Source organism: Trypanosoma cruzi, genomic scaffold (assembly GCF_000209065.1).
Source record: "Trypanosoma cruzi strain CL Brener 1047053516707 genomic scaffold, whole genome shotgun sequence".
Taxonomy (NCBI): domain Eukaryota; phylum Euglenozoa; class Kinetoplastea; order Trypanosomatida; family Trypanosomatidae; genus Trypanosoma; species Trypanosoma cruzi.
In genome coordinates, this window is record NW_001849554.1 from 159,462 (window position 1) to 183,809 (window position 24,348).

General features: G+C 47.3%; 8 protein-coding genes across 8 annotated transcripts, besides 51 other annotated features; all 8 read right to left on the minus strand.

Moving 5' to 3' along the window:
* Window positions 1-24,348: a sequence feature (heterozygous, non-Esmeraldo-like haplotype).
* Window positions 41-67: a microsatellite.
* Window positions 102-225: a sequence feature (A-rich).
* Window positions 268-313: a sequence feature (GA-rich).
* Window positions 379-419: a microsatellite.
* Window positions 419-443: a microsatellite.
* Window positions 515-537: a sequence feature (AT_rich).
* Window positions 595-776: a sequence feature (A-rich).
* Window positions 838-914: a microsatellite.
* Window positions 1,007-1,035: a microsatellite.
* Window positions 1,187-1,217: a microsatellite.
* Window positions 1,373-1,401: a microsatellite.
* Window positions 1,427-1,454: a microsatellite.
* Window positions 1,558-1,604: a sequence feature (A-rich).
* Window positions 1,638-1,686: a sequence feature (CT-rich).
* Tc00.1047053506681.10 (RNA-binding protein, putative) lies at window positions 2,094-3,953 on the minus strand (the record flags this gene model as incomplete). The annotated part of the gene is made up of 1 exon (XM_806064.1): window positions 2,094-3,953. The coding sequence occupies one exon, from the start codon at window positions 3,951-3,953 to the stop codon at window positions 2,094-2,096; it is 1,860 nt and encodes a 619-aa protein (XP_811157.1).
* Window positions 4,051-4,093: a microsatellite.
* Window positions 4,166-4,230: a sequence feature (A-rich).
* Window positions 4,503-4,522: a microsatellite.
* Window positions 4,534-4,556: a microsatellite.
* Window positions 4,617-4,663: a sequence feature (CT-rich).
* Window positions 4,737-4,790: a microsatellite.
* Window positions 5,105-5,153: a sequence feature (GA-rich).
* Window positions 5,433-5,889: a mobile genetic element.
* Window positions 5,566-5,596: a sequence feature (AT_rich).
* Tc00.1047053506681.20 (hypothetical protein, conserved) lies at window positions 5,955-8,579 on the minus strand (the record flags this gene model as incomplete). The annotated part of the gene is made up of 1 exon (XM_806065.1): window positions 5,955-8,579. One exon carries the CDS (start codon window positions 8,577-8,579, stop codon window positions 5,955-5,957), a length of 2,625 nt encoding a protein of 874 aa, XP_811158.1.
* Window positions 6,253-6,301: a sequence feature (CT-rich).
* Window positions 8,896-8,915: a microsatellite.
* Tc00.1047053506681.24 (hypothetical protein, conserved) lies at window positions 8,935-9,960 on the minus strand (the record flags this gene model as incomplete). Its single annotated transcript, XM_806071.1, has 1 exon — window positions 8,935-9,960. One exon carries the CDS (start codon window positions 9,958-9,960, stop codon window positions 8,935-8,937), a length of 1,026 nt encoding a protein of 341 aa, XP_811164.1.
* Window positions 10,099-10,129: a sequence feature (AT_rich).
* Tc00.1047053506681.30 (hypothetical protein, conserved) lies at window positions 10,228-11,847 on the minus strand (the record flags this gene model as incomplete). Its single annotated transcript, XM_806066.1, has 1 exon — window positions 10,228-11,847. One exon carries the CDS (start codon window positions 11,845-11,847, stop codon window positions 10,228-10,230), a length of 1,620 nt encoding a protein of 539 aa, XP_811159.1.
* Window positions 11,952-12,002: a microsatellite.
* Window positions 12,396-12,425: a microsatellite.
* Window positions 12,534-12,553: a microsatellite.
* Window positions 12,595-12,645: a microsatellite.
* Window positions 12,709-12,737: a microsatellite.
* Window positions 12,857-12,886: a microsatellite.
* Window positions 12,973-13,007: a sequence feature (AT_rich).
* Window positions 13,035-13,064: a microsatellite.
* Window positions 13,132-13,155: a sequence feature (AT_rich).
* Window positions 13,169-13,190: a microsatellite.
* Window positions 13,197-13,236: a microsatellite.
* Window positions 13,432-13,453: a sequence feature (AT_rich).
* Window positions 13,480-13,523: a microsatellite.
* Window positions 13,563-13,594: a microsatellite.
* Window positions 13,664-13,692: a microsatellite.
* Window positions 13,697-13,758: a microsatellite.
* Window positions 13,783-13,839: a sequence feature (A-rich).
* Window positions 13,901-14,017: a sequence feature (T-rich).
* Window positions 14,060-14,084: a microsatellite.
* Window positions 14,088-15,635, minus strand: Tc00.1047053506681.40 (hypothetical protein, conserved; the record flags this gene model as incomplete). Its single annotated transcript, XM_806067.1, has 1 exon — window positions 14,088-15,635. The coding sequence occupies one exon, from the start codon at window positions 15,633-15,635 to the stop codon at window positions 14,088-14,090; it is 1,548 nt and encodes a 515-aa protein (XP_811160.1).
* Window positions 16,076-16,123: a sequence feature (A-rich).
* Tc00.1047053506681.50 (hypothetical protein, conserved) lies at window positions 16,503-18,821 on the minus strand (the record flags this gene model as incomplete). Its single annotated transcript, XM_806068.1, has 1 exon — window positions 16,503-18,821. One exon carries the CDS (start codon window positions 18,819-18,821, stop codon window positions 16,503-16,505), a length of 2,319 nt encoding a protein of 772 aa, XP_811161.1.
* Window positions 18,834-18,863: a microsatellite.
* Window positions 18,892-18,918: a microsatellite.
* Window positions 19,153-19,208: a sequence feature (CT-rich).
* Tc00.1047053506681.60 (hypothetical protein, conserved) lies at window positions 19,256-21,874 on the minus strand (the record flags this gene model as incomplete). The annotated part of the gene is made up of 1 exon (XM_806069.1): window positions 19,256-21,874. The coding sequence occupies one exon, from the start codon at window positions 21,872-21,874 to the stop codon at window positions 19,256-19,258; it is 2,619 nt and encodes an 872-aa protein (XP_811162.1).
* Window positions 22,024-22,044: a sequence feature (AT_rich).
* Tc00.1047053506681.70 (threonine dehydratase-like, putative) lies at window positions 23,606-24,348 on the minus strand (the record flags this gene model as incomplete). Its single annotated transcript, XM_806070.1, has 1 exon — window positions 23,606-24,348. A coding segment is annotated over one exon (743 nt), but the record flags the coding sequence as incomplete, so codon positions are not given.

Here is a 24,348-nt window from a genome sequence, read left to right on the forward strand (position 1 = left end):
CGCCCCCTTTGTCCCCTCATCCATCCAACCCCACGTGTGCATATATATATATATATATATATATGTACTATTTAGAGCCACGGCAGAGAATCAAACAAGTCAAACAAAAAAAAAAAAGAAAAAAACCAAGACAAAAAGCCGTAAACAAATAAACACGCATGCACACACACAAAAAAAAAAAAAGAAAGATAATAATAAATAAAATAAAAAAGGATGGAGAGAAAATGACAGATGGGGAGGGAAGGCAAACGATCAAACAAGAAAATAAAAGAAAGAAAGAAAGAAAGAAAGAGTGAGTGAGTGAAAGAAAAAACAGGAGGTAAAGGAGGGTCGGTACAAAAAAAAAAAATTTAAACGCGTATTCACATGCAAGTACCTACACCCACCCACACACACACACACACACACACACACACACAGGGAGGGAGGGAGGGAGGGAGAGATACATGCAGACATATACATACAAAGAGGGAAAAGATATATATATATATATGGACACACTGAGAGCGGAGACAAAATAAAAATAAAAAAAAATATCCCTCCGTGGACTTCGTGCCAACGGAAGCCAAAAGAAAAGAAAATAACGACAACAACAAAAACAAAAAAAAAAAGGGAAGAAAAAAGGCTGTAAGAAAACAAAAAACAAAAAAAAAAAAATATGGAACAATAAAATTAAAGAAAAGAGATCCACAAGAAAAAAAAAAAAAAAAACAAATGGCGAAAACAAATAATAATAATAATAAAAAGAAGAAGAAAAGAAAAAAAAAAAAAGAAAAGCAAATAATATGAATCATACAATTACAATAACAACAGCATCCATAGCGATAATCATAATAAAAATAAACAAACAAACAAACAAATAAATCAACAACAACAAAAACAAAAATATAAAATAAATAAATAAATAAATAAATCACGCAAATAAAATACATATAAAAATGTGCTCCACACGCGTATGCATCGAAGAAACAGAAGGAGAAACAGACGCTCTCATTTTGAATCCCGTTTTTTGTTTTTGTTTTTGTTTTTGTTTTTTCTTCTGAAGGCCGGTGAGTAAATTTTTTTTTTTCTTAAAAAAACAAAAAAAAGAAGGGATTCAAACATATTTGCATGCAACCAAACAAAAACAAACAAAAAAAAGGGAAGAAAAGACCGACTGCAGAAACGAAGATGTAATATTCGGGAGAAAAGAAAAAAAAAAAAAAAAAAAAAAGAAAGTGAAACCATTGGCAGCACCTGATAGCACTAAATAGAACTTATAACAGTCGGTGATTATTAACAAACCGTAGGGGTCGCCACCACCACCAACAATAGACACCAACAACAATAAAGATAATAATAAATGATGACAACAGCAGTAAAAATAAATCCCAAAAGAAAAGAAAAGAAAAGAAAAGTAAACACTTTCATGTTTTTTCCGGTTTTGTCTCCTTCTTCTCCTCCTTCTTCTTCTTGTGCCCACCCATCAAAAGCAAACACACACAGAAAGAAAAAAAGAAAAAAAGACCAATGGTGTGGTTGCAGTACATATCTTGCCGCAAGCATGCATGTGTTATCAAAAAAAAAAAAAAAACGGTAATGAAAAAAAAAAGAAAAAAAAGAAATTAATCAGTCACTTAATTCATATAAAACACTGCCCTTCCCTCCTTCCTTCCTCCCCCTCTCTCTGCCTTCTCTCGCTCCCTCGCTGCGTTTTGTGCGTGTGCGTCGTTCTCAACAGAAGAATAAAAATAAACGGAATAACGTGAGCAAAGTAAATAAGCAAATAAAACAAAACCACAAGCACGCATAAACACTCCCACAATAAACACAAATATGTATTTATAATGGTTCTAAAGAAAAATAAACAAGCAAGCGATTACTTCCGTCTCCGTTTTCATTGGTTGCTGTTGATTTCCATCCTCGTTTTCTTTTTTTCTTTTTCCCTTTTTTTAATGGGCCTCTTCCCTCCCCCCGTTGCAGCCTTTCCCCCCCTCCCCCCTCAACAAAATTTTCTTTTTTTGTTTACCCCTCTTCGGCACCCCGTACGCATCCTCTTTTTTTTTCCCTGCTGTTGCTGTTTTTCTCCCCACCATCAGCCCGCTACCCCCCTCTCAGGGGCGTCCAATGTAACCTCCCACAAGCTCTGAGGGAACAACGGATGCGCCCCCCGTTGAATTCCCGGCGGTTCCCATCGGCAATGGCAAGGCGGTGGCGGCGAGGGCAACGGTGGCAAGTGAGGAATTGGAGCCTGTAACCTGCCCCATTCCCGCGGGGCTGTACGGCAGTGTGATAATGTAGGCGTTTGAAACATTTGAAAGAGATGCAAATTGACCTTCCATGCCCGGAACTATACCGTACTCCGTGGGCTGCGCCGCGAAACCCGGGATGCTCCCCGCCGTTGCGACCGTGGCGTAAGACTGTGGTGTCGCCAGTGTGGCATGACCGAGAAACGAGGGGGACGATGTTAGACCTGCATGCTGTAGTGTCTGCGGGAGAGCGCCCCCTGCACAATTAGGAACCATGCCAACTGGGGGCCACTTGCCGTAATTTGGAACAGACATGAAGGCAGCGTTTTGAGGAGTGGCTACCGCCTCTACGATTCCGATGGGTGCCAAGACATTTGTTGAAGGTGTAACGAGTGATTCCGTGTTGACAGACGTCCGTCCGGAGGGTGACAGGGGCGGCATTCCGGGTGTTGTTGTGAGACCGTCAGCATTCGACATAGAGAATTGCAAAGAAGATCTTTTTTCACGTGTCAAACGGCAGGTCAATGTGCGTCCCTCAGCCACAAAACCATTCAGCGTCGCGACGCAAGCAGCTGCCTGTTCTTCCGTTTCAAACAAAACAAATCCATGGCCACACGGAAGGCTCGTCGTCGCATCACGCACCACTTTGGCCCGTAGGACTCTTCCGCATGTGCCACACAACCCACGCAGTTTGTCCGTATTCCAGTGCAATGGCAGTCCCTGAATAAACACATTGCGGCTTTTACGTAATCCTGAGTAGGCATTTTGGTCAATTGTGCTGTTAGGTTGCCCATTCTGGGGCGGGGTGTAGGATGCCTCAAAAAATTCCGGATTGAAATGCCGTCCCGATTCAATTGGGCCCTCTTGCGGGGTGATAAAGCCGGTGGAGGGGGTCGCGTTGGTGGTGGTGCAGGGACTCCAAGAAATACTCTCAGCGTGGGCAAAAGCAGGCATCGCCTTTTCATGTGCTAGGCGACACGCCAACACCCTCCCAGCCATGGAACAGTTATTAAGTGACTCCACACACAAGGCTGCTTGCTCCTCGGTCTCAAACATAACAAAACCGTATTCTCTGGATTTGTTCGTCGCCCCGTCGTGGACTACTTTGGCGGAGATGATCGTTCCAAAAGCGCTGCAAACACTCCGCAATTTGTCTGTATTCCAGTGTGCGGGAAGTTCACTGACATACACGTTGTTGCGCACCGTAAGCCGCATAGTGTCGCCCGTCGCTGACGTTTGCTGAGAGTTTATTGCCACGTTCGTTGGTGTCGACTTCGGCGTGATCACCGTTGGTAAATTTGCCGTCACTGACGCCTCGGCCTCCGAGTTCTTCGCCGCGAAGGATGATTCAACGGAAGTTCTGGCATCCAGCGTCGTCATGGGAAGCGTCGAGGAGACGACGTCCGTCATCCATGCGCCCTCGTCGTAAGCGCTGCCGCCCCTCACGCCACTCGGCAGTCTCGGATCCGCCACGTTGCTCGTGATCGAGTGCAAAAAGGAGGTGGCGCAGGAATTGAGGGGGGGCGAGTGCGTGGCCTCCGCTTTGATCTCCCCGCCAATGAAGCCCTCCTCTGCACATTCCCTCTCATCGCCTATCACCCCCAATGCATCGAAGAATTCGTTCGTCTTGCCGAGAGGAATGGAGCTGAAGTTCTCCGTGTTGGTGTTGTGAATGTAATTATTGCCGCACCCGTCCCCCACGATGTTGCCAAAAAACAAATCCATCCCCTCTCAGTCTCCGTGCGCTTGCAAAAGTGATGACGTCCCAGCCGACAGCAAAGATGTGAGCAGGGCGTGTGCGCACAGGGGACGGAGAACCGACAAAAAAAAAAAAAAACGAAACAAAATCAAAAAAAAAAAAAAAAGGAAGACGTTCCCCACCCCCCTATTCCTTTTCTTTTCCTCTCACCCAACAAAATCAAACAATATGTGCCCACAAGAAAAAAGGTAAAAGGATGCAAAAAGAAGACACAAACGAAAAAAAGGAAAAAGAAAAAAAAAACACTGCTACTTCTCTAGGATCAGAGTTCGGCAATCCCTCCAGTAACAGCAACAATGTGTGCGTGGTATTTGTGCAGGTTGGGCGGGCGTACACTATTATTATTTTATGACTGCTTCCTTCCCTTGATGGGCTTGTGGAGTCTTTCTTTTTAGTTTTTGACGGGTGTAGATATGCACCTCTTTTTTTTTCCTTTTAAATCCCCAGCCTTCTTCTTCCGCCGCCGCTTAAGCGAAAATGTTTTCCTTCACCCTTTTTACTTCTCGTACACAGATTATATATATATATATATATAACAGATGTATGTTTATTTATTTATTTATTTATTTTTATTTGATTATTTGATTCTCTTCCCTTGCAAGTGGGTCTTGAGACTGTAAAAATTCCCTTCTCTCACTCTCTCAGTCTCTCTCTCCCTTTTCTTTTCTTTTCTTCTTCAATGTCCTTCCAACAGACTTTTGGTCTAATTCCTTCCTTGCTGATTGGGGAGGGGGCAATTGAAATCACAAATATATATATATATATTTGTATTTGTATTTGTATTTGTGTGTATGTATGGATATTCCTTTCGGCCTTTTTTTTTTTTTTTCCAAGTAATTTCCCTTTTTGTTGTTGTTGCTGTTGTTGTGCTTTCTTGGTTCGTTTTGCGTCCCTATACTTCCCTCACAAATGCAGCACCCCTCTAATCCTCTTCTTCCTCTGTGTTGTGTGGCTGTGTATTGTCAGTGTTCTGCTTGCAGGCCAAAAATATTCCCATTCTAAAGGTACACACACACACAGAAGAAAAAAAAAAAGAGAGTGAAAGAGAAAGCGGAATGGAGTTTGTTGTCAAAAAAAAAAAAAAAAAACGAGGAATATCACACGCCCTCAATCATACAGACAGGCAGAGAGACAAAGAGAGAGAAAAAAAAAGAAAAACAGAGAGACGCGCTCACTCCGTATTACTCCTTCACCCTTCAGTTTTAGGCACCAATAAACAAATATCTTCGCGTTGTCTTCATCTCTCATCGCATGGTGGGATATGTATACATGTGAGCTCACCAGCCACCGGGGAGCCCACACGTGGTGCCCTCAGCGCCCTCCACAACAATGTCCATCGCGGTCCATTGGAAACAATGATACTGTTGCTGTGCATGTACCAGACACGCGTAGGGCCAAGCCATTCCCTCCTCAGACCCTCACAAACTAAAAACAAAAAAAAGTGGAATAATCCTCTGTGCCACTGGCCAAATCCTAAATTTATCGATAATAGAAACTAAACAAGATGGAAATAAGAAAGGAATGAATGGGATAAGAATGGGGATTCAACACAAACTCAAACTGCAACGCCAAGTAAGCTTATATATATATTTATTTAATTAATTATTTACTATTCACGAGGTGGCAGACTTTGGGGTCCTGCAGCCACAAGACCACGCCGCGAGTGGTGGGAATCAAAAAAGGGGGTTGGGTGCGACAAAAAATGAAAATAAAAATTTATCCGGCCGCTTTCGGTTCCCTACTCCTCCCCCCTTTTAATAGTCGTGTTCTTCCCAAAGTTCATACGGTAGGAAAAATTGACGTAAAGAAATGTCTATTCGTTTTGCCAGGATGTATACATATTTATAAGCATGCATTAGGGTTAGCCGGCGCTACTCGCAATCACTCACTTCACAAGCTCCTAATAAAAGCAAAAGGAAAAAAAAAATGGGATTTCCGGCTAACTCCAACAATTAACTTCGCTCTCCCTATGAAGCTGCACTCCTCCGCTTCCGCCCGCTCACAGTAGCACCACGGCTCCCACCACAAGAGCAAGCACCAAAGAAAGAAAGTAAGCGTTTCGCCAGGCTCTTCCGCTTCTTGTTGCCCCGATGTGATTGCTCGCAGGCCGCCTCAGCCCGAAAGATGGGGACAACAGCGGTGCCACTCAATTCCCCCGCAACCCGTGGCCCCAATGAAGTACTTGTGGGGTTATCACTTGATTTCGTCATTGCCAACCCTCTCCGATCCAGCGGAAGCACCTCTCTTTGGGAATTATAAGGAATGTTCTCCTTTTTACTCATCTCCCTCTCCTCTTCATTCTCCTTCTTCTCCTTAATAATCCCCCTCTGCGCCTCAGATGCACTTTCTTCCCCCTCACTCAGCGCCGCAACCGAAAATTTCATGTTGGTAGAAAGAAGCGCAGATGAGGCGTAAGAATAAGCAGAGGCAGTCTGTCTTCCATCCTCCGTGGAGCTTTGGGAACTTAAGTACGAGGAGGAAAAAGAAAATTCATATGACGATGACGACGAAGAGGAGGATGATATAAAAGGATGGACATGCCTCGGCTTCAAAGAAGCAAACGAGCCTTGATGATCGTGTTGTTCCCCCATTTTTATGACTGTTAAATTTGTTGCAAGTTGGGAAGGAGGCCCTACATCCACCGGGGCGTCTACCGGGTCGGCATCCTGCTCCACACAAACTGGAGACTGTTGCAGCCGCTGCTTGCCTCGTTCTTCTGCTTCCTCCTCCGTCTTGCTGAAGTGCTCTGCTGCTTCTGGCAAAAGAACATGCTGAACAAATGGCCGCCAGATCGCTTCCCTACTATTACCATCCTTTGCATTTGCCTCCTCCTGCCGCTGCAGTTGACGGTGTTGTCGTTGTTCTTGGCACCGTCTTATTTGTTGCCTCATTCCAGGCAAATTAAACATCTCCATCTGCACTAAGACGGATGGAGGAGGCGGTAGCGAACGCCTAAACGGGCATTGCTGGCGCAAGGCCGCCGTAACGGGATGCACCTCGCCCCTCGCTGCCTCCTCCAATGCCGCCATGTGCATCAAGCGCAATTCTGCCGCCTTTTCCTCCTCTACAATACACGTAGCCGTCCTTGGCGACAAAAAAAGTCCACGAAATACACTTGCGCCCGGTGAATCCCAACAGCCCCATTCACCTGCGGCGTGAAGTACGGCAGTAGTAAGCTCCTCCGTCTGACGACGAAGCCCGCGAACGGTTGAAAGAAGCCTCAAGCCACGCTGTTCTTCTTCCGTCAAAAGCGTTTCAGATGAGCCACGACGCTGATTGGCAGATGTAGGATTTTCTTCTTCTTTTCGTCCACTCGCATGATGAATACAACTTTCATATATCATTGTCGGTGCTGTGGCAGGATTGATGAGAAGGCTTGAATGAAACGTGACGGCCTCCTCATGTTCATGTGGTGATGATGATGCATGGACAACCTCCTCATTGACGCCACGGCACTCTCGTTTGGTGTTGTCGTCGTTATGACTCTTTTCATTTTCGCCCCCACTCCCTGCCACCTTTTCTGTGGATGTGGCCCCTGCTGCTGACGGCAACTCCCCCGCAGCTTCTAGTGGGGTCTCCAACGTCGGAGCAGCTGCTGGCTCGCTGAAAAGCGGTTTTCTATACATATTAGTTGACAAATAGCAACCAGAAGCAAACCTAGACTTCAAAAGTTTTAATGCAACCTGCACCCCGCTTTCCACTTTTGTGGGGCCACTGGCCTCCCTCCTGACGGAAAGAAACAGTGGGGAAACACTCGAGCGTTTTGATGGGAGTGGTGCGGCGGTGTTCATTACCGGCTCCGTCGTTGCAAGCGTCCTCAACGGCCTCTTCATTATTTCGTTGTAGATCTGTCGCTGCAGATTCATCATGCACCCCAGTCGCGTTGTGTGAGAAATGAGCCGCGCCACCTCTGCGCGGTTCGCATCGCGTCTTCGGCGGTAGTCGTCCTCCCGCCTTGACATCTCCACGCGTTGTGAATTGTAACGCTGTCTATAGATATCGTGTGTCGGCACGTCACTCAAATAGTGTTTTTGCTTCTTGCATGACGCTGTTGGCATCGCGGCAGGGCCGTCGGAGCCAAAAACCCTGCCGCTGTCGGCACCATCACCCGATGAAGCCACCACCTGTGGAGCAGTGCTGCCTGCCTCCTCGCTGCCGGGCACTCCAAAAGACGACGCAACTGTCGGCGTTAAATCCACACCCGTCATTATTGGCGCTGCGCCACGCGGCGTGTTACGACAGTTGGAGTCAAACAGGGTCCATGTTAGGAGGCTGTTTGTATCGGAATCTCCTACGACGTGCCGATGGATGCTCGAGAGACCCGAAAAGGGCAGTGTGGCATGACGTGTTCCTTCCCGCTGTCCTCCACTTCCATTCGTTGCAGCGTTTGCTGCCGAAGAAGAACTACTTGTGCACGGCTGCTTCAGTGATGACTCCTGTGCAGTCATCCGCGGGGAGGCGCTCCACCTGTCACCCAAGCGACTTGACGCAAACTGGCTTTCACTCAGAGCAAAACGTCGCTTTGCATCCCGCAGACGATCAATTGCGGGCGTTGACCTCAATGGTGGCAACTCCTCGACTGCCATTGTCATTAGCTTGAAATATAAGCGCAGTCTCCAATTATCCTCTTTCTAAATTTCCATTTATATCATACATACATGCAAGTACGTATGGATCTATAATATCTACGTATGTATGCCGGCGTCTCCTTGAAGGTTCCTGCAGACACCGCTTTAAGAGCGCCCACAAGTAACAACACCAAAACCTGCAAAAAGAAAAACACGCAAGCTGAGGGAAATGTGTGGGTGTGGCGGGTGAAGGAAGAAATGCACGCATGGAAGGATAAATGCACATGCCCTGCAGAATTTTCTTCCCCCATCCACTCCTTCTTTTTTCCTTGTTTCCCCCTTTTTTTTTTTTTTTTTTTTGCTTCCGGCATCCAAAAACTCAACACTTTGCCAACTCAAATTCCTCCAGATCGTAGTAGCAGCCAAGCAGCATCATCGTTGTACTCAAAATGATGCAGTAGTGCCAAAAACCGTGACTATTCCACGTGTAATCAATCTCCTCCCCCGATACCACGAAGCGCCCAAGCCACCGCCAACAGCGTGACGTGACAGTTGCTTCCGGGGACGATGATGATGTTGGCAATAACCGCGTGGCGCGACGCAGATGCTTCTCAGGAAAACGAAGTGCATTTATTACCGCGCCCAGGGCAAGAAAAACAAAACTCATCGCATGGCAATGAACCGCCTGGTGGTACCCCTGCGACTGCACTTTGGGCAGCTCGACCCACAGGAGAATCAAAAAGCGAAGGACAGAATGAAATCCAATCGCCTTGAAGCGACCAAAACTCCCACATGATGCGTTAAAAACTGCCCCGTAGAGTACAAACAAGGCTGACAAAAGAAGCGCCCCCATGCCAACATGGCAACTCCAGTTTTGACTGCACGCGTTGCCTCGGTAGACAAGACTCCACGAGGTGCCCGTGATGCATATGACAACACCAAACACATCACAGCTCAGCAGGCGTCGATACAATGACTCTGAAGTTGTGCACGGCATAAAAAGATGGTACACCACACTGCAAATGAATATGAAAAAAAATACAAGGCATGTACAACGAAATGTTGTCGTGGAACTTGCGCCAAGAAGATGTTCACTACTACTCCCCAGCCAACGGCGGTCATGCGGCGTCAAAGAGACATCCGTGGCAGCTATCCCGCTCGTACCAACGCCACAACCGCTAACGGTGGAAGTGGTGGATATCTCCATGGTTGGCGGAAAAAGAGCCAAGTACAACACAAAACACGCAGCAAGAGCATGCGACCAGACGTTAAACGACTCATTATGCCACTCAAAAAAGGAACGCAACGCGGCACGAACAGACATGCGGGGACGATAACCAGAAACAATATGCGGATTAAACTGCAGCCATGGATCAACCTGCTGAACCGTTAATAGCTCATGCATTATATGCCCACAGGAAAAAGGCTCAAAACCTTTCCCTTTTCCCTCCTATCTCCTTCTCTCTGTATTATCCACCTCCCACCCTTGCCACTGGGGCTAAATCCCTACAATTGCCAACAAAAGCAACACATGCATGTGCCGATAAAAAATAAATTTATTTTTTTTTTTTTAAGCGCACTTCTGGTGCCCCAATTATCCCCGGGAGAGCACAATCACCCCATATCCATAGAGAGAGAGAGAGAGAAAGTTTTATTTATTGAAAATACAAAATTAAAAAATGTGAATTTGCCCAATGGTGTGACGACGCTGAGCACGGACGGCATCCACAGCCTCCTTATGTGCACGAACAAACCGTGCATGTACAGGAATGTCTTCCTCCACAGATGTGGCGGCATTCGACTGGTGACTACAGGAAACAATGGTTGTTGTGGGAAGACGCAGCACGTGCAAATACTGAAGACGAAGTTCCTTCTCACGCTCTAACACGTCACGTAATTTTTCCTCCACTGCCTTCTTCGCCATAATTGCCGCGCGTTTCTCCTCTTCGGCCAAATTTATTGCGGCAGTGGTGCGGGATGACTCACGCTGACAATTTTCCGCCAACTCACGCAATTGCCGAAGAGCAAGAAGGGATTGCCACTCAGAGTCCTTCACCTCTTCACGGTGTCTCACCTCGTCCAGGATAAGTTGATGGAAAGTGTTATCCTCAAACTGGGAGTAACCCCGCGCAGCGCGCAGAAACCGCTCATGTCCGTTGCGGGTTTGCTCAGTCGACAGCGTTGCGGTTCGCCATGACCCCAGCAAAGTGTGGAGCATTGACCTTAACTCTGCCTCATGATCAAACAGACTTTGCCGGCATGTCAACTCTAATCGCTCCAACTCTAGCCTGTGCTCGTCCCTTGCCGCCGTCAGATATGATATAGCAGCCTTGTGTCTCTCCTCACCCTGCTTTATTCGCTCCTGTGCCGACGTGAAAGCGAGTTCCATCGAAATTTGACGTGTCTCAAGAAAATTGTTACGGCATAATTGCTCCTGTAAAAGTGTCGTTTTCTGCAGGAGCTCGTGCGACTGCCCTTCCCACTGCGCCCCACTCATCTCTGTGTTGTTGGCGGCATCCACAAGAACCGTTGGTATAGGCGACGTTGCACGTGTACTCTTCACAGGTGCCGTCCATGTGCCAATGGAGCGCTGCTGCGGTGAATATGCACGGTGGATCGTCTCTGCATGTGCGCTTTCCTCCGTCTGTGTCGCGACCGTTGACCGGTTTGCCTCCGTCCCGATGACTGAGGCGGCATGCGGAAGAGGGGGAGGGGAAAGAGGAGCAGACACGGCGTCAGAGCCCACGCGGCGGTCCCTCGGCCCTGCGGCTGCAGACGATAAAGGAGGCAGGTTGGAAAAACGTAGCAGCCGCGGAACTTCCATCAAAATATCCTCCTGGAATGTGTAAAAGGTGGTACAATCACGAGAGCGACTGCTCGCGTGGCTCGGGGCGGTGTCCTGCGAGTAGTAGCAGGACGGGTACACGGAGCAGGAACAACTGCGGGAAAAGCAAGAGGAGCAAGAACAACATGACGGTGATGATGACGACTGTCCAACACCGCGGCAGCAGCTACATCCACCATCGGACGCGCTCCAGCTTGTCCTCTCCGAGCAGCTGCAACTCGCCGTCAGCGCGGAGCAGGAGGAAGAGGCGCACGCCCTGCGCATTTCACCCGGTGATTTCACCGTCTTTCCCCCGCCTCTCCGTGTGTGTATGTGTGACTTTCTTCCTACTCCTCTCTTCCTCGCTCTCCCCTTCTCCGCCCTCCACGACAGAAACGGCAGCAGCACACGCAGAAAAAGAGAGAGAGAGAGGAGACAAATGGTGAGCCCACACGGAAGGGCATCCATGCATCCAGCAAGACGGCACAAACTGCCTTTACACCAAAAACACACACAAAAAAAAAAGGGGGGGGAGAAAAAGGAAAAGACATGTGGCCCGCATGAACACCCGGAAAAAAAAAAAAAACAAGAAAAAACAGAGAAGCAAAAAAAAAAAAAAAAAAGGCGGGAAATTCAAAATGAAGAAGCCAGTGGCATTTGATGCGTGGATGAAAACTCAGTGCCGTCACTCCTTCCCACCCCTCCCCTACAGACACAAACCCACAAGCCTCCAATAAAGAGAGAAAGAAATGTAAAAGGAAGAGCAGGCACCTTTTCGCAAAACCCTGCAGGACAAAGAAAGAAAAAAGGACAATAAGAAACCACGGAGAAGAAAATAACTGGCGAAGGTTTCGCACACGCGTAGTTGCCGGTTATTGTTTTGTTTGTTTTTTTGTTTCCCTTCTTCTTCTCCCCCACCCACGCACACCCCCTTCAGATCGCACCATTCAAATATTACTCGCTGTGTGTAGTGCAGCACCAAGAAGGCTGTGTTTGTGTGTAAAGGCCATAAAATGTTTTTTTTTTCCTTTTTTTTTTTCTTTCTTCGAATCCATCCATTTCTGTTTCATCTTTTCCCTTCCTCTTTTTCCTTTCGTTATTGCCGCTTTCCTCTCATCAATGGCCATTCATTCCATCTTATTCTCTTGTTTCACCCAACCAACCAACCAACCAAACTCCCCACATACACCGCCTTCCACTTACATAAATTCTCACAAAACAAAACAAAAACAGAAAAAAAGAAAAAAAAAACAAAAAAAAAAAAAAGAGATCCAAATACGCACGCAGCCCGGTATAATAAAATGTATACATGCATATATATATATATATAGAGAGAGAGAGAGATAGAGATAGAGAGATATATAAAAAGATATATAATTGGTTGTATTGCACTCATTTATAAAATACATGAATGCAGGCATATGTGTGTGTGTACAGGCATATCTCTTTGCTTTTGTATTTAAATAAATTCATATAAATTTATTCATTTATTTATTTATTTATTTATACAACAACAACAAAAAAAAAAAAAAAACACGGATCTTTCAAAATGGATGCCTGACTGTACTCAAATAAATACATACGTACACACACATATATTTATATTTTTTTTTTTTTTTTATTTATATCTGCAATGACCAAAGAAATGGGGAGCAAAAACAACAACAAAACAACACAAAACAAAAAACAAAAAAAAATATTCACTTTAATTATATCCCTCTTCTTCCAGGACAAATCATATACGTCAGGCACATAAATATAAATATATAAAAAAAAGGTGGCGGTGTGTGGAGGAGGAGGAGGAGGAGGAGCGTCCCAAAAAAAAAAAAAAAAAAAAGAAAATAAAAAAAAAAAAAAGGATGCATGCACTCAAAAACTTATTTATGTAAACAAAAAGAGAGAGCAGGAGGGGGGGGAAAAAAAAGGGGGAGAAGCCGCATGAAGCCGTAAGCAAACACGTTTGAAAAAAAGAGAAGTGGACAGTCAACTGCATCCAAATGAGTCCGTCCAAAAAGACACTCATTTACAGACGACTTACAACATCACTTCTCCATAATAATAAAAAAAAAAAAAAGAAGAAGAGCCGCACAGCATTACGCAAAAGAAAAAAAAAAAAAAAAAAGAAAGAAAGAAAGAAAGAAAGAGATAAAACTGCTGTGAGAACATTTAAAACTATATCCCTCCACACAAACACACACACACACACACACACGCAGTTACACATGCACTGAAATATATATTTCAATTGTATCATTCCTCTTGTAGCCCATCATTGCTTACATAAACATACATAAACATACATACATACATACAACCTTATCTATCCGCATACGTATATATTTATATTTATATTTATATTTATATACATACGGATAGATACTTGCGGAAGTGCATGGCCACGCAAAAAATAAAATAAAAATAAAAATAAAAATAAAACCAATAAAAAACAAAAATAAAAATTCGTGGAGAAGGCGACACAAAAAGGGAGGGTGGGGAAGAGGATAAAAAATCCAAATTTGCATTGTTTCTTTTTCATCATTTTCTTCTCTACTATTTATTTTCTTTTCCTTCTTCTTCTCCCCCTCCCCTCGTATGTGTCTGTCTTTGTTTTTTTCTTTGTTTGTATTTATTTTTTTTTGTCGTCATGGCGAGTTCTTTCGGCTCATGTATCATTTGCGTACATCATCATCATCATCATCGTCATCGGGCTAATCCTCAAACATCATAAAGAGGGAGCCGCCACGCTTGCGGGACTCCATCACAGACCGCATGATGCTCTGCCGCTCCAGGGATCCCACGCCGTAGAGCTGCGTGGAAAGCTTGTCAACAATGTCGAGGGCATTAATACCTTTTGTGGCGGCGCCAAGTTCAAACTGCACGTCGGCTTGAATAAGAAACACAGGGAATAAAAGCAGCGCGTTCTCTTCGTCGAAGCTCTTTCCCAAGAGGACGCGATCGTTGTAGTTGCAATTCCTTTGGGCGGCAAACTTCAAAGAACGTTTTTGTAGCTGTTTCTTCCGTTTTTCGTCCACCATGCCGCATTGAATCTCGAGGTTATAATTCGTGCCGGGCACAACACGGCGGATCTCATCATCAATCCATGTAATGTACCGCAGTGTAGGCGCCTGTTGTGGCGCAGGTACTTCACGGCATAGTGAACGTCGGTCATAAACCATTTGGAGGTGCACCTTGATGGGGCATTCGTCGCGATCTGTCAACATATCGATTTCATTGGCACTCCTATTGCCCGTCGACCTATTGTTCTGCTCTTCAAATAATGTGTTGGTACGAGTCTTACCATTGGCAGTACCCATACGTTCATTTGTAATGGACGTCGTGGAGGATTCGGCATCCAATTCCTCCATAATGCCCTCAAGAAAAGAAAGCACAACACTGTTTGAAAGGCTCCGCGCACGGCGCTTGGCAACATTGTACAGCTCCTCCTGGATCTTTGCGCATGCCACCACAGCAGTGTCAAGCTCCTTCTTGTGTTTCTTTTCACTTTTTCCTTTTTTAAACCTTTCGGAGACGATGAAGACGGAGTTTGCCATGGCAGAGACCCAGTGCATACGTAGAAACTGTTCAAAACAATCAAGTATGGAATCCCGCTCAACGTCAGACACCATCATAAAGCCTTGGTGTGCTCGACGATTCCCTCCCCCAGCGTTGTCAGCGCCTGCGTCAGCCGTCGACCCCTCCAGCGGGTTGGACGAATTGGCGGATTCCTCCGCTTTTGTCATGCGGGCGATCTGAAGAAATTTTAACATTACACGTGTGTGGGAAGAGAGAAAGTCCATGTGCGGCGTCGCCTCCTCGTATCGGCCTTCTGCCATGTAAGATTCCGCAATATCGGCACGCAGCACAAGATAATCCACGACGTCCGCCAGCCGGCTGTCCAACGGAATTTCAATCTTCCCAGAGCCACCCACGCCAGCCGCCTCCCCCATTTCAACATTCACTTCATTTTCTTCCTTCAACGAATCTTTTCTTACTTCTGGAAAAGCGGCTTCTTCCTGCCCTCCATCCCGATATGCTGTCTTCTGCTTTGCATCCGTTCCTTTTTGGCCAGCCTTGTCCCTCCTTTCCCACTCTATAAGATCATCAAGGCGGGTCCAAAAGGAATGGCCCTCGTGCCTCTCAATGGCCTGGTCGTAGTAAATCTCGGCGTACGTGTAGCGTCCCTCCTGGAGGGACTTGTAGCCTTGTTGGAACAGCTGTGAGTGGCGGTTCTCCCCGACTGAGGCGCCGTTTCCCATTTTTTGCCTTTTCTTGTTGTTCCTGGGGATTATATTGTTTTTGTTTGTGTGTTTCCTTTCTTTAACTGCTACTACTTTAGCTTTTTTATTGTTCTGCCAATTCGGGGTAATGTCTGTATATATATATATATAATTGGCTGAACTGTTTGAGCTTTCTCTCTCTCTTTTCTTCTTTTGCCGGTTGATAACTTTATTGCTGTGTGATGTGTTGTTTCTTCCGTGGGAGTAAGAGAGAGTGTGAGTGTGAGTGTGTTACGTCGTCCTGTGCTCGAGTGGTAGCGATGATGCCTCCGTCCCGTAAAGCTCAGCCACTCTGCCTTTCTTTTTTTTTTTTCTTTCCTTTTCGTTCGGGTCCCTTCTCCCCTCGAAAAAATTTTTTTCTTTTTTCTTTTTTTTACTCGCCACCGCAGCTGCACCAGCAAGAATCAACAATGGCAATTAAAAAAAAAAAAAAAGAACGCACGCAAATAAAAAAGAAAAAAAAAAAAGACAAGGATACAAAAAGAGTTTTTGTGTGTATTTGTGTTTCCTGTAGCTTGCCCAGCCGTCACGTGCTCACGCAAAATCCCTAATCTTCGTGTGTGTGTGTGTGTATACAAGAGCCAGGAGGAGGGAAAAAAAAAAAAAAAGCATACGTGTAATTCAACCAAGACATGAAAGAAAAGGTAGAGACAAAACGTGCGTGGGAAACACGCTCTTCTTCTTGCGTATTCTCGTGATTTTCCCAGTCGCCCTCCTAAATAATTTTTTTTTCTCTCTCGTTCTTCATCGTCTTCTTCTCTCACGCTCGCCCCCTCGTCAATTCCTCCGTGAAATCGACCGCATTTCTATCCGGCACCGTGTGCCCCCCGACGCCCCACTCCCGCCTTACCGAAATCGCACCACCAGGCGCACACTCCGTTCTGCAATGCGCATCACCGACTTCAGTTTCTCCGCAGGGCATCCGTTTATCATCAGCAGGCGGTCACTGCGAAGTCTGAGCAGACGCTGTAGTTGCGTGGTGTGCCGCGCGTCAAGCGGGGTGATCTTTTCATCACCCGTCATCCACGCGGGATTGTAACGCATCCTCATCGCCGCACTCGGCAGGGGTCGAGTAAACTTCTCCAAAGCGCCCAATCTTGAAGGGGAAATTGTCATGGCGTCCTTCTTCTTGTTCTTGCCGGCCGCAACCACCTCCAGGACGAAGGGCCATGGAACACGTATCGAGGGGCGCAGCAGCTGCACCTTCGCATCCGTCTCACCACATGGCAATGCGTCAACGGCGTTGAATTCCGCCCCCAATTCCCCTCCACAACAACGGAAGTGCCACGTTAACCCTGCCTGATTTTCCTGTTCCTCAGGCAATGGCTCTGCTCCTGCACGCGCCTGCTTTTGCTTCTTCTTCTTCTTCCGAACAGGCGGATCGGTTGATCCTTCGGCTGAAGATGCCTTCAACGATTCGCATGCATGCGTAGCGCCGTTGCGGTCCGTTGCCTTTTCCAGCTTTAATGGCTTCCATGACATCACCGCATGCAACACTGGATCGTGTTCCAGCGGATCCTCCGACCCTGTGGCCGGTGCCGACAAACTTGAGGCCGCGGTAGAAAGAGGAACAGACGAAGCACTGACTCCATCGACTGCCGCCCTCTCCGTCGCCGCGTTGGCTTTAGCCGCCTGAGAGAGTGCGGCAAAGACGGACTTGAGGCTGCAATGCGGTGCGTCATCGAGATTTGAATTAGTATGCTGCCTTTGCTCTGGCTTACGGGCCAATACACGAAACTGGGTGACAAATCGCTTGCGATGCTGACTCGTCTCCAGTGCACGAGACCCAGCAGCTATGGCCAACGCACACAATTCATGCGCCAGCGACGATGGTGATGACGAGGGTAGGAACGCTGTCGTCACACCACCGGGCTGTTGTTTGCCAAACGCCGCGTAACGTCGCATGAGAATCTCAAACTGCAGAATTAACACCAACGCCATTCGTACGCGCGTCATTTCCAAAAAAAGCAAATTTAACTGCCGTGCAAACCCGTCAGGCGACGAAACACCAGCGCCTACTCTCACCCTCGCATTGGTTCTCTCCAGCTCTATTGGCTTCAATTCAGACGTCCCCTCCTTTAGCAACGCTGCGAGACGCGGAGACGACGTCGTGTAGACAAAATGATGTTCACCCAAAAATGACAGTGGCTGTTGGTTTAACCATGACATGCGCACCGAGGAAGTCGCAGCGGAAGAAGAAAAGGCAAGAGCCTCCCGTGCTGAGCTCAAAACATCCGATGGAATGCTAAATAGCCTCCGCACCTCCGCCTCCTCCACACCAATATCAGCCAACAGAGCGGCTTCGTTCAAGCACAGAGCCGCGGCGTTCCGCATGATGCATTTGTGTTCCTTGTCCACAACCTTCCAGAGAAAGGAGCGTAATCCCCTCTGTATGGCGGCATCTTGTATGACCTCCAGCAAGTGTTCCGACGCCACACGTGCCGACCAGGGAAATCTGATCTGAGAGGAGGCTGCGACCTCCTCAAGTGTTGCCCCGTGTTCCAAAGTAGCATCGCCCAAAGCGCCTGAGGTAACGTCCGTCGTCGCGGCGGAGGGAGAAGATGGAAAAAAAACAGAAGAAGCAGCGTCATAAGGCTGATCAATTCGACTGTAACGAAGTGCATGTCGCACACACGCCGTAAGAACTGTGTGCAAAACAAGGCATGCCTGCGTGGGGCCATTTAAGGTGCCCGTGCGTCCAGCCTGTTGCTCCACAAACGATGCCACACCCGAAGCCACGCGTTGCGGAGTTGACCGCTGAGATTGAATAAGGGAGTCACCACTCTTGGCGTCCCTGCTGTCGTCTACCCCTGTGTTCTGTAATCCGTCCCCAATTGATTGAACCGATTCGCGCTTGCCACCGGGCATCTGACGGTGACCAACCGCGGCAAGTAACTCCTCCACCGGGGGCACAGAATCCGTCGATGATGATGGTGCCACATGCGGTCCGTCGAAGTGTGCCTCTGAGATCGCTCCCGTGCACGCCCTTGACTCCGATGCATATTTACTTGGCAGACCACGTCGCTTGAGGTGGTTGTCGACCCATGCCAGGGTCAGGAGTGGTCCCGACATGAATGCACTGAGTGCACGGAGAGGGAAATAGAAATAAAAGAAAAAAAAAGACACAGTCCGCATGAACCGAAAAAGTATCGACAAAAACAACATATATATATATATAGGGAGAGAGAGAGAGAGAGAGGAAGGGAGTTGTTTTGCAATGCGTCCACACTAAATTAAAAAAAAAAAAAAAAAAAACAGAAAATGTGGTAGTGGCATTTTGTTCTCCTTGTCGTTTTTATAAAAACCAATAAATAAATTTTTTTGAAAAGCAGCCCATACACACACACAAAAAAAAAAAATGCAGCTCTGATGAACGCATTTAACCAATTTTCCTTTTTTATTTTTTATTGGTGTCTCCCCGTGTATCTGTGGATATTTATGGTACCTCCCGGTATCTGTGGCGGATGTGAACAGATCCGTGCCTTTTCACTGTTCACTTTTTTGTTTTTGTTGTTGGATCCTTTTTTTTTTTTTTTCTTTCCCCCTTTCTTTGGGAATTTGGGTTGTGATGTTCGCACAACACCAATCTATTCGTGAAATCACCACCTTCTATGAAATTTAATCTGCATGTGAAGGGCATGCTTCATGATATCCATCACCTCCGGCAACCGTGCGGCGGGAGTACCATTGACGCTCATGATGCTCCAGCCGCCTTTATGGGACGTGAACAGCTTGTGAAACGGGTGCTGCAGCTGTTGTGGATCCATAACAAGGGGTAAACCAACCACCCGGATCGCTCGGCTTGCGTCTTGTCCCACCCGCTCCATTGACAAACCCCATTTCTTCTCGGCAGACTGACGACTGAGAAACATCTCATCTAGAGTGAGCAGATTTAACGTCACATCGTTTGGGAACTTGAGTGGGCCGGCGGTGACAGCTGCAGCGCCGGAGAGCTCCACAGGCGGCTGTTGCTTTTGCTGTTCCCTCTCCTCCGACTGTGAAGACAATGGTGACGGAGATGCTTCATTAGCCCCCGCCTTTGGCACGCGCTCCCCCGGCCCATCAGCATCCAAGGAGGGGGTGAAATCGTCACACAACACCGCGGCGACGGGTGTGCTTTTGACTACATGACTCCCCGTGCAATGACCTCTAGCAGGGGTATCGGCACTGTCAGTCGCCTCTTCCTTTGCATCTGGAACATGCAGCTCCTTTTCCGTTTTTAAATACCCTGAAAAGATAGGCACAAGTGGCTGCTCTGAAAGAGTGGAGCGATCAACGTCACGCAAAATTGTTTCTTCCAGTGCCTTCTGCAAATTCACCCCACTCGTTCCCGCTCTCTTTGGCGCCTCCTTTCCTAAGGGACGTGAAGGGGTGGTGCACTCCTGCTCCTGCGCAGAAGACGCCACAGTTGCGTTTGACAATATTTCTCGTGGTGGATCCATGGGACTCTCGTATCCAACAATAGTTTTCTCTTTTTTATCCCGCAACTTAGGATTAGGCCTCGATTGCCTGTCCTCTACTCTAGCCAAAAGCGGATTACTCGTGGAAGCCACAACTGCCTCGCTGGGGGCAGCCAGCGGGTGTCTGCCACAGCTCTCGAGAATGGCAACATCTTCAGAACCTGGCCTCCCGCTACCACACTGCTCCTCCGTCTCACTGCTGTTGACTTGCGACGCTACCGGTGGCGCTCGCTCTTCCTGCTGATCCACATCTTGTGGTGTCAACAGCGATGAGGACGGTGGGATAATCTGCAGGTCAAGCACAATCGTGTTGACCATGGAGCTCAACGCCTCCACCTGGGCTGCACTCACCATCTCCACTCCGTTTATTCCAAAGATGCGTACCCGTGTGGGATAACGCGCAAAAAAAGCCTTTGCCTCTGGTGAGAGAATACCAGAAGGGACACTCATGACAACAAGTTTGCGCGTGATGGCCAGATCCCACGAGACGCTAAAATTATCACGGTGAAGAACCAACGTTGCAACGGGCAAATTCTGAGACTCCTGCTGCTGCTGTGGCTGTGACGCTTCTGGCTGAGTGGAATAAAAGGCCAACTGTTCCACAGTCGGTATACTATCGGAGACAGGCTGTACTTTTATGAACAGGCGTTTCTGCGTTGGTGTTAGTGCATCTAACTTCTCGGCCGCCTGTGTGCTGTCCAGATTATTGAAATCCGTCTTTTTTAAATTACACGCAATGGGCGAAAGCCCGCCCTTGCTTGCTTGCATGAACTGATGCAGTTTATCCCCCACAATAGTTGCCGACCGCACCTCCGCACTCAACCCCACCAATTTCCCGCTTTGATTGAATCGTAGCCCCCAATGGGAGTGTCTATCGGGGCGAAGCAGCGTGAACTGCATCTTCTTTGGTTCAAACGACTGCACCCATGCGCCAGGTTTAGTCCTTGACGTAATCTCCGTCTCCAGCACCCAGTCCCCCAGCTGGTAGTACTGTTCGTATGCCAACGGCAACAGTGCAACGGGGACGTGTGAGGAGCCCATGGCCCGTGCGCACGGAAAAGTCACAAGAAGACGACGATAAAGGGCCTCAAAGTCGTCTAAAAGCATCGTCGTTACTCGCAATGCCTGTAGCTCCTTGGGTGTATGAGGAAATGCATCCCAATCGACCCCACCAACCAACTCCTCCTTCACCCGTTGACGCAGCCTTGCAACAGCCAACTCGATACGCAACTGTACACTCGGGCAGGTGAGTACATGTAGCCCCTCCATAATCATCGTGCCGGACACAGATCGATTCATGATGGCCGTATTCCAATCGTAAAGAGGGAGACTGCCCTCAGAAGAAACAGCATCCACTGTCCGAGCGGCGGAATTGCCGTTTTTATTCAGGGCCGCCGGATCGATCTTTGAAAAGGGGGATTCCTGGGGTGATGCACATGTCGCCCCCATCTCATAATAATACGCTACAGGCAAAGGAGAAAAAGCCAGACGAACATCATTGGCCAGCGCCAACAATGCTCCACGCGGTGTGACATCCTCATCTACTGGCAAATCTGCACGAGCCGTAAGACTGTCCATAACCTCTGCTACCCGACGTGCCAGGCGTAGTGAGTACGGATCTCTCTCTGAATGTGAATGCCGGTAAAAAGGGGAAGAGCGAAGTACACACAAATAATTGTTAAGATCTGTCCATTGCCGTAATCGCTCCCAAGTTGCAAGAGCATCCTCAAGGAACTCCTGCGGTACATGCAGTGGCATACCCCTCCTCTTCCCTTGCGTTTTATGTATATCCCTCCTTCTTTATTTTCTATATATCCGTGCGTATATCTGTAAACAGATTTGATGTAGACACGTAATGGTTTCCAAAAGTTACGTGCAGTCTGTGTGTATATGATGATTGGAAGGGGTAAAAAAAAAAAAAAAAAAATGAATTGAAGATTACGGGGAAAGGGAAAAAAAGATACAACTCAACGCAAAAAAAAATCCCTTTTTAACTTCTTTTGATATAAATATATGTGTGAAATGTGTGGCCCTCGTCACTCCTATTTGTGCTGTCAGGACCCAAAGGAAAGGCAACGAGACAAAATAAAGGAAAAAAAAAAAGAAATAAAAATAAAGCCATTGAGCAAATTTCAAGGGGGTTTTTTTTTCCCACCAGTCAAAAAATTTATAAATACATACATATATTCGGGAAGTACGAGCTTTGCAGTCAGTCAACAATAAAGGGGAAAAAAAAAAAGAAACCCCACAGATAACTTCGTAACAATACAACACGGAGATACCTCAAATCTGGATGCATGTATGAAACGCATAGAGCACTGGTAATAATACCCCTATGAAGGGCATCCCTGTCGCCTAATAGGCATAAACACACAAAAAAAAAAAAAAAAAAGAAGGAGAGAGAGAGAGAGACAACAATACTGTTGAACAATTACATGCACCTCGTATATATAAACACACATTCATGTAAGAATGCAAACACGCAAACTTTTTTCTTTGTACATGTACATATACAAGTTTTTGTTGTTCTTGTTTATTTTATTTTCTGCGGGTGAGTGGGTGGGTAACAATAATAAACATCGTGGAATTCACACATAAAACCACAAACAAATCGTCAAGCAAAAGAAAGAAGAAAAAAAATATATTTTGACAGGGATAAGAAGGAGGGAATCTGTGCTTGACTTGGCAAGAATAAAAATAAAAGCCCTGTGCACCAACAACTACATGCGAGCATATGTATATGTGTGCATGCATCAGGCTGAGGCCTTGTCCTCGTATCCCCACCGAGAGTAAGAGAACACAACAAAAAAGAGAGACGACAGCTCTTGGCTCCCATGCGCCCTACACCCCCCCCCCACACACACACACACAAGCTCGTCGAAAACCCTCCACCCCAGAGTAATACATCATAAAAACAAAGAAATCCATGAGACTTATATTACGACAAGAGGTTCCTTTTTCCCACGTGCCTTCCCGAATAAATCCGAAAACCTGCACGTCACCCATCATCGCAGAGCGCGTCCGCCCTACTCGGTGGGGATGTGAAGGAAAGCCCCGGCCCCCCGAAGATGGAGCTGCAGCGGAGGTCGTGAAACACATACATTTGTTTCGCATCTGCGAGGGGCATTGTGCCTTCTCGCCGCGCAGAGGTACTGCTGGAGGGGGACAGAGCCCTTTCCGCCTCTCCGGTGATAACTGGACTTGCTGTGGGCCCACGAGGAGGCGGTCTTTTAAAGGCCACCCGCAGTCGCCTGAATCCCCCCTGCGTGGAAGCCGGTAAGGGCTGAGCGCAACAAAAAAAAAAAAATTGACTGCTGTCGTGCCGCATTCCAACGCGTTACCATCTTCGTTGGCCCCCATCTAATCGTAAATCCACACACACATGCCCCCAAGGGAAAAAAAAAAAACGCCTTTGAAAAGTTTATTTGCGTGTTTTGTGAGTCACAAAACATCCGCGCCGCCCCAGCCGCTCCAAAATCCTTGGAGGCATCACAGCCGCGCCAGTCGCGGGATGGCATCCAGATCAACGTTACCGCCTGTCAGTACAATGCCAACGCGCCTGTAACGCGACAAGGCCTCCGGACGCGTCAAAACGGCAGCCACGGCCGTCGCGGCATTGTCGTCAATCACCAGCTTGCAGCGTTCATAAACAAAGCGAAAGGCGTGGCGTTTTTGCTCTTGCGTGACCTTTATCACACCGTCCACGTGGCGATTGATACACTGCGCGACCATTTCGTTTAATGGCATGAGAATTTTCTGCGCCACACCACCAGCGCCATTTTCTTCCCTCCTGCTGTCCTTTACATCGGTGGATCCCTTCTTGTTGACAGCAATGATAGGCCCGTGCTCGAACTCACACTCGGGATCTGGTGTTTCACATTCTGCAGCGTAGACGGCTATGTTTGGCTTCATACCTTTCACAGCGAGGGCTACACCCGCCAACAGGGCACCTCCCATCGCCGGCACCACCACCAAATCTAAGCGCCCATCTGTCTGCAGCATAAGCTCCACCCCTACCGTTCCATGGCCCGCAACAAGCCACTCATCTTGTGGGTGTACAAAGACACAGCTGTTTACACCATTCCTTTGGCTGGTGTTATTATTTTCACTTACAAGCGCTTGTACGAGCTTCATCTGCTCTTTCCGTGAGGCGCCACAGCGATAGGCCTTACCATCATAATGTGCAATAGCCTTCACAGTAACCTCATTTGTGCGCTCGGGGATCACAATAT